The sequence below is a fragment of the Heterodontus francisci genome, chromosome 3 (genome assembly GCF_036365525.1).
Source record: "Heterodontus francisci isolate sHetFra1 chromosome 3, sHetFra1.hap1, whole genome shotgun sequence".
Classification (NCBI taxonomy): domain Eukaryota; kingdom Metazoa; phylum Chordata; class Chondrichthyes; order Heterodontiformes; family Heterodontidae; genus Heterodontus; species Heterodontus francisci.
In genome coordinates this window covers 140,349,467-140,368,290 of record NC_090373.1, presented here as the reverse complement: position 1 = coordinate 140,368,290, position 18,824 = coordinate 140,349,467, and the positions used below count along the sequence as shown (strand labels likewise).

The 18,824-nt window shown below is 41.6% G+C and overlaps 1 protein-coding gene across 1 annotated transcript in view; it reads right to left on the bottom strand.

The window, feature by feature from the left end:
- Window positions 1–2,797: 2,797 nt before the first annotated feature.
- Window positions 2,798–18,824, bottom strand: part of mdn1 (midasin AAA ATPase 1) — a 201,664-nt gene continuing 185,637 nt past the window's right edge. The window contains exons 92-102 of the mRNA XM_068026518.1: window positions 13,728–13,929; window positions 13,408–13,578; window positions 12,656–12,813; window positions 10,344–10,433; window positions 9,029–9,144; window positions 7,342–7,516; window positions 6,143–6,216; window positions 5,695–5,809; window positions 5,055–5,118; window positions 3,795–3,937; window positions 2,798–3,378 (exon numbers count right to left, since the gene is read on the bottom strand). Of these exons, the coding sequence (XP_067882619.1) occupies window positions 3,193–3,378; window positions 3,795–3,937; window positions 5,055–5,118; window positions 5,695–5,809; window positions 6,143–6,216; window positions 7,342–7,516; window positions 9,029–9,144; window positions 10,344–10,433; window positions 12,656–12,813; window positions 13,408–13,578; window positions 13,728–13,929 (1,494 nt within the window). The 3' untranslated portion in view covers window positions 2,798–3,192. The remainder of the gene's footprint in view (window positions 3,379–3,794; window positions 3,938–5,054; window positions 5,119–5,694; window positions 5,810–6,142; window positions 6,217–7,341; window positions 7,517–9,028; window positions 9,145–10,343; window positions 10,434–12,655; window positions 12,814–13,407; window positions 13,579–13,727; window positions 13,930–18,824) is intronic.

Sequence of the window (18,824 nt, the reverse complement as noted above, 5' to 3'; positions counted from 1 at the left end):
GCAATCAGCAAATGAAAGTGCATAAAAGTTCGGGTGCAATTTTTCAAGAGTGCTGGTATGGGCAAGGTAGAGAAACCCTTTACAGAACAAATTTAAATAATGACAGGAGGAGCCATAATGAAAAGTTTGAGTGTCTTCAGTTAAGGAGGAAATTATAATGTGCATTCTCCACCACTTATAGCAGGTGCTTTGATGTTAAGATGATTTGCTCGTTATAAGCAGTGTACAGTAAAATCAATTAGTGCAAAATAAAGACTGTCAGTCACTCTAGTACCTGGCCCAAAATTGCATCATGGCACAAACACACAATGCCATCCACAATCAAGAGCAATGAAAATGCTGTGGAAAATGAACTGAAGGATTTGCTGGATTTGACTAAAGACACTGATTAAATTTAATAAGTTGCGTTAAATTCAAGTAATTCACTGACAATTGAAGGAGGAAATCTGGAGATCAGAGACCAAAATGTAAAAGGGCTACCTGTTATCAGTGAAGATGGCGATACAAAATCCAGGGGATGATGATCATTCAGTTGGTCAATTCAAACAATGGCTCAGGCAGCAGAGGTTCCACTCAAAAAAGCACAACTCCAGTTCAATAGGTCTGGAAGATGGGACTTGCTTGGCATAAACTGACTTTCCCAATCAATGCTGGCAGCCCCCCTCCCCCTGACTACTGACAATTCTGAATTTTAGATAAGCTTCAATGAAGTCAATGTTGTTTCCAGAAGTGGATCAAATAGCATCATAGAATACTTGACATGAACAGTAGTACCAGCAACTGATTATAAACCCAGTTCTCAATCCTAACATGTTCAATGCAGAATCAGTTAATAAGCCAGAGAAAGATAAATATGCCAAGGAAGCTTGGCCTGGCATGAAGTCAAGTCTATTACTGCTTATTCAATAGGTTTTTAAAAAAAGTTAAGGATTTTCTTCCTTTTAATAGTTAATATGCCCAAGAGAGATCGGAGCAAAGAGGTTATACTAAATCTTAAATCATTGGTTAGGCCTCAGCTGGATTATTCCTGTCCATTTCTGGCTACCACACTTTAAAAAGGATGTCAAGGCTTTAGAGAGGGTGAAGAGATGTACTGGAATACCAAAGATGAGGGAATTCAGTTATATGAAGCGTCTGGAGAAGTTGGGGTTCTTCGTACAGCAGAGAAGGTTAAGAGGAGATTTTAATAGAGATATTCAAAATTATGAAGGGTTACTAAGATAAATAAGAAAACTATTTCAGAGGACACATTTAATAAGAAAAAAGAATCAGCAGGGAGTTGGGAAATAAATTTTCACATACACACATTTTTATAGTGTAGCACATTGTGAAGATTTGGAATCAACTGCCTCAAAGGGTGGTAAAAGCAGATTCAATAGCTTATGAAAGGAAAACAATTTCAGGACTATGGGGCAAGAGCACAAGAGTGAGATTAATTGGTTAGATTTAAAGGAGCTGGTATAGGTGCGAGGGGCTAAATGGCCTCTCGATGCAGTATGATTCTAAGATTTGTACATTGTGTAATTGTTACACAGCCTTTTCAACTGCTTTTTAAAAACCTCTAATGTAATTCAGTATAAATTGCATACAGCATTATCAGTTTGTTGGCGTAATCTCAATAAATGTCCATAAGGAATGTTTACAGGTAGCATATTCAAAAGGGTAGTTGCACTATGTAAAATCAATTTGGAAAAAGAATCATTGCGAATTACATTTTATTGAAATTGTATTCAAAAAATCAAATTAGAATACACAGGCAAGGTAAATGGTCAGAAAATCATGTGGCTTCATATTTTCTTTGCATCCAGCTATAAAAGTTTCATAAGCAGCAACCTTGAATGACAATATGAAGCTAGAGGTTAATTCAGTGTTCATGACATGCTACCAGCACAGTTGAGAAGGCAATGAAGTTGGAGATATGGGAAATAAACACCTGAAGCTGTTCTTTTAAAATTCGACCAGGCCAGACAATGCAAAGCAGCACTTGTTCCTCCTTTAATGCATGTTAAAACATCCCAACTCAAACTGTTACCACTGAGAAAAATGCTGACTAATGATGACACATTTAGAAATGGTGCAATTGAGGATTAACAGCAGGATGAATTACTTGAGTTTCTCTTGATGTGTGGTGCACCATCATCCTACCTTTGCTTTCAAAATCTTATCTGCCTCCACATCCACCATTTGAAGAACTGCAAGAACTCTTTAGTGGTGATAATGACCTAGAAAAGTGCAGCTGGGAATAAAAACCCACGTGTTCTTGAAATAAAATTTTAATTTTTCCCCCTATGTGCTGATCTCAAATGGGCATGATGTTTGAATTCCACACCTGACCACAATATTAACTGCAAGGCTGTTACCTTTGTTGCACTTTTTAAGGAGTTAATCATGTACACAAGGAAAACAAGCTCTATCATCTTTCCCAGACTATGGCTAAAGCAACCAAAGCCCACTGGGAACTAGACTGAGATAGCCCAAACTAGTTTTGTGCAAAGCTTTCTCAGCCAGTGGAGAAAGATGGTTTCGCCACAACAGCCTGGGCTCAAAGAGGTGAAAGGAAAGGAAAGCCACCCAACCACTGCCCGCCCCCACCAAAAAAAAAAAAATCACACTGGTACTTTAAATATAATACCAGGAGATAAATCTGGAGGGGTATAAATATTTAGAAGAATGCCATTTAAAAGATGCCTGTCCCTAGGTTTGAAATAACTTCCCAACATGAAAATGGATGATGTGGTGTATAAATAACTATTTCCTTTAAAAAGTAGCTGGAGACAGGTCTTTAACAAAGTGATTTATTGACATACAAAAAGATACAAAGAATACAATGCCAACATATGACGTTATCTCCAAAAAACATGCTAAAGCTTAAATTTGTAAAGATCGCATTTGCAACAAATATCCACATGTTACAAAATATCTGACACTCAAACCTCTGACAGGTTCTCACATTCAGTACAATAAACTGTGCCTTTGGCACAAACTACTATGTACACAGTGGTACAGTTCTCAATGTGACTAGAACAATTCACATTAGAAGCTCAGTCTCATCATATTCAGTCACAGAACAAAGGTTTCTCTTCCCTGCTAATCTGCATTAACAGTACATTAAATACAGTATGTGCATTAGTAAATGATTTGCAATATCAATGAACAATATAGCAACGTGTAAACTCATGGCATTCCATTGCATTAATGATCAGTTGCTGTCACCAGTTCAAACCATTGTCGGAGGGCATCACTGAGCGTCTCTGGCAGGGCATTCACATTTCTTAAAATTATATAAAATGGGAATGGGAATTCTTCCATATATGATTTAATTTCTGGATTTTCTCCTTGAGCCTTGAATATAGGGACTTTGATGTCCAGAATGGAATCCTGGAAGTGCAAGCAAGCAGTTACAAAATTTTAGAAGCTGTGCAACCTTTAATCTTTCCCCAGTGTTTCAGCTGTTATAAAATTAACATATCTGTAATACTGGCTACAATAATGGCATGGTGTTGAGAGGATAGTGTTTACGTGCATTAAAGTAACAAATCCTATCTCATTAATAAGCAGAATTATACACCTCATAGGTGAACTTTCTTAATTCAGCTGCATAACTTTACAAGCTTTCGATCATATGCAAGTTCTCTGCTTTTCCCCATCTCATTGAGAGTAGAGTAAAAATGTTTTAATGGTACAAAATTGTATAAATTACAGCAGAAAATCATTTAGCCCAATATACCTGTGCTGGTACAAGCTCTGCAAATGGAACTATCTACTCTATTCCCATACTTGCATAGTTCTCTTACCTTAGAGTCAGGGTTGTCCAGTACAACAAAAATAACAAAAACATTGCTGTGTCGAGCAGCCTCAACAGCTGCTGTAACTCGCTCTTTCCCCTCCAAGAACAGACCTCGTCCATCAGACACTATCAATAGTAACTGTGCTGTTTCTACAAAAAGAAAGCATATCCATTAATTACGCTAAAATAAAAAGCAAATACTGTGGATACTGGAAATTGGAAATCAAAAAGAAATGCTGGCAATCCTCAGCAGGTCTGATAGCATCTGTGGAGACAGCTAACATTTCAGGTCTGTGACTTTTCATCAGACCTGAAACGTTAACTCTGATGAAAAGTCACAGACCTGAAATGTTAGCTGTCTCCACAGATGCTGCCAGACCTGCTGAGTATTTCCAGCACTATGGTTTTATTCCATTATTACGCTCTTTGTTTCACCAGCTGAGTTTATATATAAAAAAGCCAATGCATTTTCCTTCAAGTAATTGCACCAGTTTAAAACATGTAAAACACCTTATATAAGTTAGTTTTCTCCCTCACCAGGCATTAAAATACCAAAACACTAGTGTTTTATACTGAACACACAAATCTCAACACATTTCTGCCAAAAACCCTCAAAAAAAAACAATTTCTTATTTACCATTTAAACCATGCAGGATGCCTCCTGCAGTCTGCAGTATCATAAAGCTGCATATGACATTTTACTGTTCACTACACCAATTCCAAGATGATTAAGATCTCGATTCATTCAATTTCAGTTCAGGATCATTAAGATAGTAATAACAGTGCTTGATTTGTTCCTCTCCCCACCAACATCAGGACAGGGAGTTTAGTGTTCCTTAAAGTAGGGGGATCAGTGAATGTCAAACTGTAATCAAATCTGCAGAACTAACTTTTAGCTTTAACTATGTGGACAATTTATTCAAGAGCAAACAGTTGGAACACAGCAACACTTGTACAATTAGTTTGAACCAGAACACATTTGAGTACTGAAGTTACACCCTTCAATTCTAATGATATCACCAGTACAGGAAGGTGCACAGAAGGCTTTGGTATATCACATCACATCTTTCAGAAATGTCTGAAAGTACTTCACATGTGATACTTTTGCTATATGTGGGAACTGCTAATCATCCTATTTAGCACATTCAACATAGTTAAAACTAAAAACCTGCATCGTCCACTTAATCAAATACAATATTACTACAGCAGAGTGTTTTAGGATGTTTCTTGAACATTAACAGCAAACAAACTGGTGTAAAGCTCTGACCTGGATTTCGCTGCTGGGAATGGTGCTGTGCAGCAACAAACATGCTGGCTGCAGATTCCAGAAACTGCAAAGATACACAGAAGTTGTATATGAGAATTAGTTGCATTAGTTCATCCATCATTAAATTTGACAAGGCAAAATGCAAGAAGAAATGATCTGCATCTAATGGAATGAGATGAAATTTTATTTGTTTTGAGCTCAGTTCCACATAAAATCCATTTATCTTCCCAAAGAAAATCTGACAAGTCTTATAAAAAAATAAACTGAAAAGGCACTCATTTAAAATAGTTTCATTTCATTTACGAAAATGGGGTGGTCCAATTTACAAGATACTGCCATGATTTATACAGGTATGCTAGCTTAACATGCTGAAACTAATTTGCAAGCAGCATAAGTGCTCGAATTCCTCCCCCCACATCTCGTCGAAAGGCTGACTCTAGCTGCAATAGGAAAGCAACTGTTCATTGGAGAGCAACTGTTCCTATCCCACTGCCAAGGAAGTAAAGACTTGGCAAAACAACATTACTGCTTTGGAACATACACTAGACTGTGCTACACCCTCTGCATAAAATTCATAAACACACTTTTTCATTGCACAAATTGACGTTTTCTAACAATCAATGTTAATATGCGCACCAACCTGAGCTATCTTAGTTTTCTTCTGTTGGAATTGACAGCTTCTCAGTATTCTTGCTCCTGACTGATCATTGAACTGCTCGTGGAATGGATGTAGCAACTGGACATTCTCTCCAAAGCTGAAAATTGACATGACTGCTTGATCAGAATGTTAACAAAGGCATTGTGCATATGCAAAAAGAATTTGATAGCCATGAACTCAGCTTTGGTGAAACAGCAATAACTAGTGTGCTGGTTTAACAGACACTGCTGGGAACCAGCCCCATCCACAACACTGACCATGACCCCAGATGCAATCAACCACCATGGCAAGTTTCTACTAATTGCACCTGTTTGAGGGTCTTCAAAGACGCTCTTAAAAGTAAACTTTTTGGGCACAAGAGCACTAACAGGTACCTTTTAAAAGCATATGCCTGCTGCATTAGCCAACTTGTGTTTTCATTTGTACTCACCTACACACAGCAACCTCTCCAACCTCAAGAAGAGAGAGTGCATTTCCAATTACAGCCAATGATTCAAAGGCTAGCTACAAAAGAAACAAAAACACATTGACACATTAGGATAGTAAAAAAAAGAATTGGTCAGATTAATTTAGCAGTTCACAATTACAAAACAAGTCCAAGAAATTGAGCCATCCGACAAATACATGGTTCCAATGGCCTCTCCTGGGCTATGGTTCCACGGCACTAACTGCCTAGCATAACTCAGTAGGGGACCATCATGTGTGTCTACACAGTAAATAAGGGCAGCATATTTGATCAGGGGGGGAATTACAGTTGAACAGTAACTGATCCGGATGCCCACACATTTACTTTCCAGTCAATGGATCAGGAGTGGGAAACCTGGTTGATTTTACACCTGCCTAGTCTTGAAGCCATAGTATGCAACCCCAGAGATGAGCTAATTCAACTCAAACCAGATCAAATCTGAATTTCCTGTCTGCTATGCCTCAATATCATACTGATTACTAACCCAGCCATCAGGAGGATCAGATTGCTAGTCTACCAATTGTAGATTAAAAAAAAAAAAGTCACTTTCTTCAGTAGATAGACCACCCAATGCAGCAGCTTTACCGGGAGTGCAGAATACGATTTAAATGTATGGAGACCGTTTCAAAGAGACCAAGAGATGTGCTTTAAATTAATGAGACATGGCTATGATGGAACAGAATAACTAAATATCACATCTATACTAGTCAAGTGGTATGGGTAGAGAACAGCTTATATAGGTTAAAATAACACTTAACAGCATGTACTATAGGTCACTTAAACTTTCTCAACTCATGGGGCGGCACAGTGGTTAGCACTGCAGCCTCACAGCTCCAGCGAGCTGGGTTCGGTTCTGGGTACTGCCTGTGCAGAGTTTGCAAGTTCTCCCTGTGACCACGTGGGTTTCCGTCGGGTGCTCCGGTTTCCTCCCACAGCCAAAGACTTGCAGTTTGATAGGTAAATTGCCCCTAGTGTAGGTAGGTGGTAGGAGAATTGTGGGGAGGTGGTAGGGGATATGGGATTAATGTAGGATTAGTATAAATGGTCGGCACAGACTCGGTGGGCCGAAGGGCCTGTTTCAGTGCTGTATTTCTTTATGACTCTTGAATGTTTGGTAATGCTTGCAGTTATGCAATTTCAAATCCAATTTTTAAAAACCATACCTGTTTGGAATGGTTGTCAATCATACTAGAAGAATCATCAATAGCCAGACAAATCTGGTACTGCCGCTTGCTTGGCTTTGTCCTACGAAGCCAGATTTTATCTTTGCGGAACTGGCTGGCTACGTAGGGAATCACTTTACGCATATTTAATCGCTTTCCAGTTCGATAATCACCTCTGTACATAAACAGATGGAAGGAGGAAAGTGAAATAGTTTTACCACTCAAGTTTTTGCCAAGAAGCTTTAATATCAAGAAAATTTAAAATACATACTGACAGGTTAATCGGTTTCCTCTCTCTCTCTCTCGAAAAGAAACTCTTATATGGATACTGTTCCAAAAATGACACATCCATGTATCCATTATACCACATACTATTAACTAAGATCTAGTGATCTCTGGTGTGGGTTTCACCTTTCCCTATGTTAATTTGAAACTGGCACCAAGTCAAGGGACTCTCCAAGTGTCCAGCAAGTGACGTCACCCAGCAGAGTAAGCAGCCAATCGCATTGAAGAGTTCTCAGACAGCAACTCAGAACTAAAATGGACTAGTGTTCATTTTTAAATAAATTTTAGAGCAAAATATTGGTATTTCTGCTTCTGTATATACCCCAAATTTAAAAATTAACTATGGAATGATCATAATTACACAAACATAACAATCAGTTTTCCCAGGTCAGAGGCTGATCAGAGTTGTTACAACATAATACGCCATTAAAACCCCAGTTACATTTCGCTAACAAAGTGTAATGTTTTCAGGAGTTTCTCTACAGTGGCACTGCAACGTAAAAGTGGATGCTCACCAGTGCAGTGATTTTTCAAGATTGCTGTCTATGGGGACTTCAACAGCACACTGTGGAGGAGCTGGGAATCACTGACAGAAACTTCTGGATTTCCATATTTAAACACCACATGTGTGGATGCCAGAAGTTGCTGTCAGTTCCAAAGGGTAATAAATGGCTCAAGCTGAGAGTTTTGCTGTCGTTACAACTGTAAAATCTGGACCAATAGATCAGATGAAGTGCTTTCGCTAATTGGACAGAGCACAGAATGCACACCTGCAGAAAACTGAATGGATTAGTACGGAGGAAGGGCAGCAAAATTCAGTCCTGGCCCAGAATGCAACAGAAGTAGTCGTGACAACAAAGATTAAACTAAATAGCAGGTATCATAATTTCAAATTAAATTGGTGGAAAGGATGAGTACTGTATATAGAACATTGTCCCCCTTGGGTTCTTTAAATGAAATTCTCTCTAGTAGCAGTGGTGGTGGCAGCAATAGCAGCTAAGCAGTGAAAGTTCCATTCTAGATTTACCATAAACACTCAATAAACAGCATGGTCTTTTTCCAAGTACCTACATCATATTACAGTATATCCAAGGAATAAATCAGGAATGGAAGTCATTTTAAATTACATACAGAAACCTTTTCCTTTAAGAAATAAAACAAACTATCCAATAGTTATTGGGGTGCATTCCACGCTCGCTTTGTTTGAAAAACTGAAGTGTGGTCCCTGAAAGACCAGAAGAGAAAAAAAAAAGCTAATTACAATCTTAGAACAGAATGGATTTGAATTAGAGCATTTGTAATCTAAAACTGCCCATCGTCTGTTAATGTTGATTGCAGAGGGCTCACTGATCATTTCTCACCATCCGTAATAGAAAAATAAAAAAAGGACGAGAACACTGACCGGAGTTTAGATGCCTGGGTGGGTTCGAGTACAAGCCGAAGCTGTTCACATAGCTGCTGTGACAGGGGAGCTGTCAATGCCTGGTACTGCTGCCACATCTCAGCTGCAGCTTTCTCCTGGTAAGAGAACAAAAGAAAAAAAATGAAAGTCAGTAGATGGTTTAAAAACCATTTCAGCAATTACATTCCCAATATTGACAGGTGAATGCATCTGTTCTGCAGAATTCTGGCTCGTGTGATTGCAGACACAAGTGTACCAAGGTGTGGTAGCTCAGGGCTCTCCATGACATTCCCACCACCAGCAACCCCCTCCGCCAGAGCATCTATACAAGGCACCCCGCCAAAAAGAAAGCAGTAAATACTTAGCATTTGAAGATGGAAGCAAACTTCACTTCTGCTACCAGTATTCTGCCACTGGAGATCATGAAAAGTGATGAAAACTGTATGTTAAAGATCATCTCAAAAAACATTTTAATGGGAATTTATATATTTTTACTTACGCTGAAGTCCTCCAGCCAAACCATTGGTTATAGAAGAAATTTTAAGGAAAAAAAAAAGATAGTACACTGAATTCAAAAACGTAAAGAAAACAGCATCTAAATTACATCTGCTGAATTAATTTATTTTGAGCAGTACTGCTCACATTTCTCCCCCGACCCTTCTGCTTCTTAGTGCAGCACTTCATTTTGGTTGGAGCATGATGGGCACCAGCAACATACCTATCCAAAAGGTTCAGGTGTGCTAGTGTTCATGGGGATCATCATGACCGGGCCCAATGCTGTTTACATTTGTACATCCAAATATCAGTGAAAAATCAGGTGTGAGCTGGGCTAGAGACAAGCTGGTTTTAGCACCTTCTGCAAAATTTTGACTGGGATCAGCTAACCTGGCAGACAAAAAAAAAGTTTAAATTCTAGGACCTATTTACCCATCAGAAGCAAACATTGTGTTAAACCAGCTGCATTGCCATGTAGTTTCTACCAATGAGTTTCGGCAATATTCATTCCTCAATGTGTCTACTTTCCCCTTAAGCTTTTCTTGGATGAAATGATTTATCCAGATATCATCATAAGAGATTTGGATATAACATAGTACAAAGGCAATTCAACAACCTCATCAGTCCCGACTTGGTTAGAGAGAAATCTAGGACACAAACCAACAAAAAATCTTCTCAAAAATCTACAATTTCCCTGATCTGGAATTAAACATTTATAAAAAGGCTCTTCACTTAAGTTGGTTTAAACTGCCCCCTGTCTTTTAAATAAAAGCCTCCTCCTTTTACCAGTCAATTCACCAATTCAAAGATTTTTCCTTACCTGTTCTGGATTTCCAGCCTCCTCATTTCGCCAAGCGTCCAGCTGCTCTTCCAGCTGTTTACGTAGCTCTTCTGGGTCAGAAACAGCTCTCTGGAAAACAAACTCGTGTCACTTAACTTGAAAGAGTAGAACATAAAAGCCGTCCTACACAGTAGTTAATGTACCACCTATATTTGATCGCAACTGAGAATTTCCTTTGTCAGTAGTGTAAACGTTTAAATCTCTTCGATGGAGGAAGAATGAGCACTGCTAACGGGGTATTCGGAGATCTGGATCACTAACCAGAGTTCTTTAGCTAGTTTGCAGCACACATTGATGTAGTTTTGTAAAATTGGAATGTATTTAAATCAGTAATAAACTGACAACTGAACACAGATCAGGCGACATCAAAAGGTTATTACGGAAAGTAAAAGCTGATAATGTAGGGGGTAACGTTTTTGTACAGATAGAAGATTGTTTCCTGTTAGCTAGTCAGTCAGCATAAATGGGTCATTTTCTGGTTGGCAAGATGTAACGAGTGGTGTGCTGCAGGGGTCTGTGCTGGGACCTCAACTTTTTACAATTTATATAAATATCGGCACAGTGGCGCAGTGGTTAGCACCGCAGCCTCACAGCTCCAGGGACCCGGGTTCGATTCTGGGTACTGCCTGTGTGGAGTTTGCAAGTTCTCCCTGTGTCTGCGTGGGTTTTCTCCGGGTGCTCCGGTTTCCTCCCACAAGCCAAAAGACTTGCAGGTTGGTAGGTAAATTGGCCATTATAAATTGTCACTAGTATAGGTAGGTGGTAGGGAAATATAGGGACAGGTGGGGATGTTTGGTAGGAATATGGGATTAGTGTAGGATTAGTATAAATGGGTGGTTGATGGTCGGCACAGACTCGGTGGGCCGAAGGGCCTGTTTCAGTGCTGTATCTCTAATCTTAGATGAAGAGACCAAAAGTATGATTGCTAAATTTGCTGATGACACAAAGATAGGTAGGAAAGTAAGTTGCGAAGAGGACATAAGGAGGCTACAAAGGGACATAGATAGGTTAATTGAGTGGGCAAAGATCTGGCAAATGGATTCTTATGTGGGAAAATGTGAAATTGTCCATTTTGACAGGAATAAAAAAAAGCATTATCTAAATGGAGAGTGTGTGCAATGCTCAGAGATGCAGAGGGATCTGGCTGTCCTAGTGCATGAATCACAAAAGGTTAGTATGCGGGTTCAGTGAGTAATTAGGAAAGCTAATAGAATGTGATCATTTATTGCGAGGGGAATTGAATATAAAAGTAGGAGGTTACGCTTCAGTTATACAGGGCATTGGTAAAGCCCACCTCTGGAGTACTGTGTACAGTACTTGTCTCCTTATATAAGGAAGGATGTAAATGCATTGTAAGTAGTTCAAAGCAGGTTTACTAGACCAATACCTGGAATGGGCGGGTTGTCTTACGGGGAAAGGTTGGACAGGCTAGGCTTGTATCTGCTGGAGTTAGAAGAGTAAGAGGTGACTTGATTGAAATACAAGATTCTGAGGTGTCTTGACAGGGTGTATGTGGAAAGGATGTTTCCTCTTGTGGGAGAATCTAGAACTAGGTGTCACTGTTTAAAATAAGAGGTCGCCCATTTAAAACAGAGATGAGGGGAATTATTTTCTCAGAGTCATGAGTCTTTGGAACTCTCTTCCTCAAAAGGCAGTGGAAGCAGAGTCTTGAAGTATTTTTCAGGCAGAGGTAGACAGAGATTCTTGATAAGCAAGGGGGTGAATGGGGTAGGCAGGAATGTGGAGTTAAGGTTACAATCAGATCAGCCATGATCTTGCTGAATGGCAGAGCAGGCTTGAGGGGCCGAGTGGCCTACTCCCGCTCCCATCTTGTATGTTTTTACATCATTTTCTTATTTCCTTTTTGCCCCTCTATGCACACACCATTTCCCAGAGGGGGCACAGAAGCAGCTGCAGTGAGGTTGAGTTACTCTCTTGAAAGATGCAGATTGGACTGATAGGCCCAATCTAAGACCCTAATCTATCCCCATTCCCCTAGTGTCTAGGTCATCAACTCCAAATGTTCAGCTAAAATTAGGAACTCATGATTAAAACCCCAACACTTTAAAAAACTTACCAATATTCACATGATGTCTTGGGAAAAGTAAAATTTAAGTAATTCTGGTTTACAAAATTAATTTTGTTTAACAGTATAGCATGCAAGTAACAGCCTACTTATGTTTCCCATTTGCTGTGCAATCCACAGACATGCGCCAACAGATCAGTGTCATTCATCAAAACATGCCTGTTGAACATTTTTACTGAATGGCAATGCTCTAAATCTTTCATACTTGTTCAATGTCCTCGGTTAGCAGTTCGTGCAGAGTGTGGATAGTGGACTCGCTGTTCCTTTCAGATATCTCATTTTCTGATTCTGACCAGTCATCTGTTGCAGTATCCACCTCTTCAGGTTTGGGAAGCTGAAACTCTCCAAGGTTATCATCTGATCCTGCAACAGACCAGGTATGGTGCAACTGAGAATTGTTTTTAAACATAGTAAATCTTAAAGACTTGATTTGTACAGCACTTTTCATGACCTCCCAAAGCCAATGAAGTACTTCTGAAGTGGAGACACTGTTGTAATGTAGGAAATGCAACAGCCAATTTGCACACAAACTCCCAAACAGCAGTCAGATTATGACCAGATAAACGGTTTAATTAACAGGACTCTGCAATCATGGAATATTTTTCTTGTACTATTCTTAAAATATTTAAGAAATTGAATAAAGTACAGGATACCATTTTGATTAATAAAAGAGAGCAATAAATCTTGTAGTAATAACTGGACAACACCAAATTGGGACAGCCAAGTTAGCAACTAATTACTGCCCCAAATCCCCAGTTGTGACAGACAGGTTATAGCAAAAACTGATCAATGATTTCAGTGCAGCAATCTCAGTTTATGAAATGAACAAATTAATTATGTTACATGTTCAGTATATCAGATCCTATTTTGAAAGTTAGATAGTTGACCAGTTAGTTTGCATTAAATATTTTAAATAAGCTGAGATTTGTGGTGTGCTATAGTTATGTGTTTAACTACCTGGTACTGTTGTAGATGAGGACTTTTCTTTCTCTGGCTTCAGTTCCCGTATATCCACATTCTGCAATGCCTCTTCCTGATCAGTTTCCATTTCAATAGCTTCAGACTCCTCTTTGTCCTGCTCTTCCTGTTCTGGTCCACTTGGTTTTTGTTGCTCTGCTGTGGCTACATCTAAATTGAGCAATTCGTAAAATCAGGGAAAAGTTGTGCATTATTTCAAAGTGTAAAATTTATTTAGCGGAAAGCAATCACAACTTTTACAGATGGAGTCAAGAGATTCTCTTTCACTGGTTTCTGAATTTGAACAATTTTGATCTCACCATAGGTTTGAGCATCATAGGAATCACTTCCTTCTTTGATATGTTCATAAATGTCTGCTTCTTTCACTTGTTGTTCTGACTGTGTTGTGTCCTGTTGTGCTGCACTGTTGGCTTCTACCATTTTCAGTCGCTTGCTCACACACTCACTGCGATCGCCCGTCGTTCTCTCATTATCTGCACGACCAGGTTTTCTTTTATAGCTCTGCAGAAAGAATATCAGCTTAGTTTTTAAAAAGATCTGGAAGAAACCCAGGTTGCCTCTTCTCTAAAAAAAATATTGCGCAATAAAACTTATCCTACTTAAAAATGGACCTGGAACATAAAAGTTCAACGATGCGTCAAAATCTCCTGGAGCTTAATTGCCATAGTAAATAATTACCCGAAAATTTGAGATAGGTTTGTTAAATTGCCCAGGAGTTAGCATTACTGGGTTTTGAGAAGTGTGGTACACAAGGTACATAAAGTGAACATGGATGGACTTGATGGCCTTTATCATATGTGCCATAGCAATTTAAAAAAAAAAAAAAGACTTATGCTGTGTGAAGTTACAGGTAAGAGTGATGGATAAAGGTGACTTAGTAGAGTGTCCATTTAGGGCTCACTGGAAACTCACTAGGTCTTGGGTAATTAATCAATGCAATTCCAGAATCTTGTATGAGAAATTTAACAGATTTTATTTGCTAGAGGAGGGCAACTTGTAATGTGCCCTGTTGGACTTTCTCCTGCACCTTCCTGCTCAAATACACCTTTGTCCCATAAAGTTGCTGTAAATGCAAGCTAGTAACAGTGCAGGAAAGGCAACTGAAAATTAGGGACCTTGATGAAGAGGATCGTATCTCCTGAACCTTTGAGATTACAGGATTGAGAATTAAACTGAGGAAGAACTGGGAATAAGGGTGAATTCAATGTCAAATCAGGTACAGAAGTAAGAGGAAAGAAAGATGGTTTCTTTTCTCCCTAAATCCAAAAGGGAAAAGAAAAAAAATGAATGACTTTTTAAAACTCCAACAATTCACTAACTGGAGGAATGAAACGCCACATGAAGCGTGTTCACTTTCTAGGTTGAGAGGTTGATTGACAGTCATTGACAATTATCAAGTCGTTAAGGATACTTGTGCTATTAACTACAAGACATAACTGTGGCAAGTTTCATGGGCAGTTAATATGCAAATACAAGGTGGTCATGAAACTCAAGGAAAGGTCAAGAGCAAGATTTTTATTTTGTGAAGCTAATGGCAAAGGGGTGCAAATTGTCCAGCAACTTGTGGCAATTTGCAATTCACGGTGTCTCCTCTTCGCCACAAGTTGCTGGCCAATTGCGCATTAATGGCAGTGTGCGTCACTCAGATGCAGTTATATTTTCAGCAACTTTACAGCCCAATGGATCTTTGCAGTATTTCAATGAAACAGTTCCTGCTGTCATAATTACTGGCAGGGGAGAAACCATGATCAGTGGCCTTTGATCCTGTCCTGGGTATTTATTTTGAGTAAATGGCTATAAGCAATTCTAGAGCTTCAGGCCAGGGAGTGCGCAACACTGTTTGGGTGGTTGTGAAGGATAAGGAAGGAGGTGCACCTGTTGACCGTACCTTCTTTATCAAGAGAATCCTCATTGATTGCTGTGGATTCCAAGCTACCGATATCTTCTGCCTGAAGGACTTCCCCAGCATTGGATATTTCGACGTGACGTTTAAGAACGTGGCGGGATGCATCAAGTTCCTGAAGGTCTTCAAAGGAGAAGGGAAACCAGGCACCACTGTCCATTCTCACGGTGGAACCGCTCTTCACACTGCCGTCACAACGTGACCGGGTGGTGACTATTCACCTCTACAACCCCCACGTTCCTGTCGTGGATGTACTCACCTTCCTAGCCAGGTACGTCGAAGTGGTTGGTAGCAGCACTGATGTCAGGGACCCGTTTGGGATTTGGACAAGTAAGCGGCAGGTCAAGGTGACCTTGAAGGTCGATGCCAATGGAGCCATCATCCACCCTCCCTCCAGCTTCGCTATTGGGGGAAGTCGAGGCTTCTTGGTCTATGCGGGGCAGCCCAGAGTTTGTCCCACCTGTGGCAAATCTGGTCACGTGGCAGCTAAATGCAGTACAGTCGTCTGCAAGAACTGCAGGAAGGAAGGCCATCAGACCAAGGACTGTAAACAGAGTAAGTGTTGCAACCTGTGCAGTGAGGCAGGCCACTTCTACAAAACTCGCCCCAAACGTTGCCTCAGTTATGCACAGGCGGCAAGGTCCAAGGAAAGGCTTGGAGAAAGAACAATGAATGCGTCTGGCGTTGGAAGGAGACAAGCAACCCTCTCCGCAGCAAGGAAAGTCTACCTGAGAAGGAGAAGGGTAGACAGCTGAAACCAGCGACCCAACACCTACCCTGTGCCTGGAAACCCCTCCTTTACAGACAGAATCAATGGAGGAGGAGGAAGCTGATGGACAAACAGATCAGTGGCAAGTGGTACAAAAGAAAACCACAAGGAAAAATCTGCCTAAAGCAGAACAGGTCACCACCCAAACCAGTGGCAAGAGGAGGCTACCGTCTGAGACAGACTACGGCAGCTCCTCTTCACTGGACGATTAAGTGTCGGAACGATGGCACCTACAAAAGAAGCCGTAGAACTCAAAGGAGCTGGAATATAAAGCCCCCAAGCACTGAAAGTTGTGATGGACACAGCGCCCCCCCAAACCCAAAGCGCCGAACCTAGCAACATGCCCAGCGCATCCCAGCTCCGGGACACTGAGAGCAACGATATGTCTGGCACACTCCAGCTCCGGGAAGCCAGCAGCAGTGATGTTTGCTAGGAGGAAACAACAGCAAAGGACCGCCCAATCTTTGCAGTCTACAAGACCCCCCGATGTCACCCCAGCAGAACAAACCCTGCATGAGAAACCAGGAAGGGTTTCTGAGCCCGAGTGTGAAACAGCTTGTGTACACCATGGTTATGCAGGAACATACCGAAGGATTGGGTCTAGCAAGGACAAATGGTGTGGGAAACAACAACTAACTTAAAAATGGGTATAAGGATTGCTTCAATTAACGTGCGCAGCATTAAATCCGCTACACGATGTGGACTACCTCGCCAAGGTCAAAGCCGACCTACTGTTTCTGCAGGAGTGTGGAATACCACATCTCAGCACCTACAGGCAATGGTTGCGATAATGGGCCCACGGGCCATCAATCTGGTCAGGGGGTAATAATTCCCATTCCTCCGGCCTGGGAATTCTGCTGTGGGGAGGTAACTTCACCATCTCCGAGGTGAAGGAGGTGGTGGGCAGGCACCTCCTCGTAGCAGACGTCACGTACAACAATGCTCCGCTCTGGTTGATCAACGTGTACGCCCCGGTACAATGCAGCGAGCGGCTGACCATCTTCCAGCAGCTCCCACTGCTGCTGGCGACGTCCAGGCCGGTCATTCTAGCCGGTGACTTCAACTGCATCATCGATGCAGCTGGATGATCCGGCAGTGATGACAGCAAACTGGACTCTACATCCAGATCCCTAATGGAAACAGTTAAAGATGCCAAACTGCACGACGTCTTCAGCAAGCCTGCAGACGGAGCGCAGTGTAGATACACATGGTCAAGATCGGATGGGTCTGCCCATTCTAGGATTGACTTCCTGTTTGTGTCCCGTGCTGTCACGGTCAGATCCACCATCGTCAAGCCAGTGTTCTTATCCGACCATTGCCTCTTACTGGCCAATGGTCACTTTCAGGATGACCAGTGGGTTGGCAGGGGGATATGGAAGCTCACTGCTATACTGCTAACCCCAAAGAACGTTGAGGAACTCAAAAGGGATTACAAAGGTTGGAGATCCGTGAAACCCCTCTGAGTCTCCAGTTCACTGGTGAGAGGCAATCAAGGATAACATCAAGAGGTTCTTTATATTCAAAAGGTGTTCAGAGGGCGGGCGGGCAGGCGAGAGCGAGAGCGAGAGCGAAAGCGAAAGCGAGAGAAATGTCCCGACTCCAGAAAAGTATGCAAAATCTGCTCTGGCTGCAGTCGATGGGGGTCGAGGTCAAGGAGGACCTCCAAGAGGTGAAGAACCAGCAGGCTTCGCTCTTTGCCACAGAGGCATCCAAGATCATCTTCCGGTCCAGAGTCCACTCCATTGAGCAGGATGAGACGTGCTTGCGTTACTTCTGCCAAAAGGTACACACAGAGAGCTCCGTGATCAGCAGCCTGAAGGAAGAGGATGGCTCGGTAATGTCTTCGCAGTCCGACATATTAAGGATCAACAAATTCTTTTATGCTGGGCTGTGTGACGCGAAGCCCACATACAGCAGAACCTCCCAGTCCTTCCTGTCATCTATCACAGAGGTCTTAGATGACAGCATGAGGGATAGACTGGACAAGCCGCTAATCCTGGACGAGCTGACAAAGGCCATCAAGTCCTTTGAGACGAGTAACACTCCCGGAAGCGATGGCTTACCGGTTGTGTTGTATTCGGCCCTGTGGGACTTGTGCGGCCCGGATCTGCTGGAAGTATACAAGAGTATGCTTCTGGCCAGCAGCACGTCAGAATCCATGAGGAAAGGCATCATCACCCTCATCTCCAAGCGGAAGGGGGAAAAGGGTGGAAATCAGAAATTGGCAGCCCATCTCACTGCTTAATGTTGACTACAAGATTCTGTCCAAAGTCATAGCCAGTCGAGCCAAGTCTGCTCTGGAGTTGGTGATTCATCCTGACCAGACCTGTACTGTACCCGGCAGGAAGATCTCGGAGTCTCGCGCTACTCAGGGATACGAACGCCTATGTACGGGACAGGAAGGTGGACACCTGCCTCATCAGCCTGGACCAGAAGGCGGCTTTTGACAGGATATTGCACACCTACATGATGGATGTGCTTACAAAAATGGAGTTTGGGGAGGGAATCTGCAATTGGATCAAATTGCTCTACACAAACATCAGTAGCACAGTCTCAATCAATGGGTGGGAATCGGAAAGTTTCCCGATCCAATCTGGAGTCAGACAGGGCTTTCCTCTCTCCCCGGTCTTGTTTGTTTGCTGTCTTGAACCCTTTGCTGAGTCTATTAGGAAGGATGCGAGCATAAGAGGGGTGACAATCCCAGGCAGAGGAGGCACTCAGGAT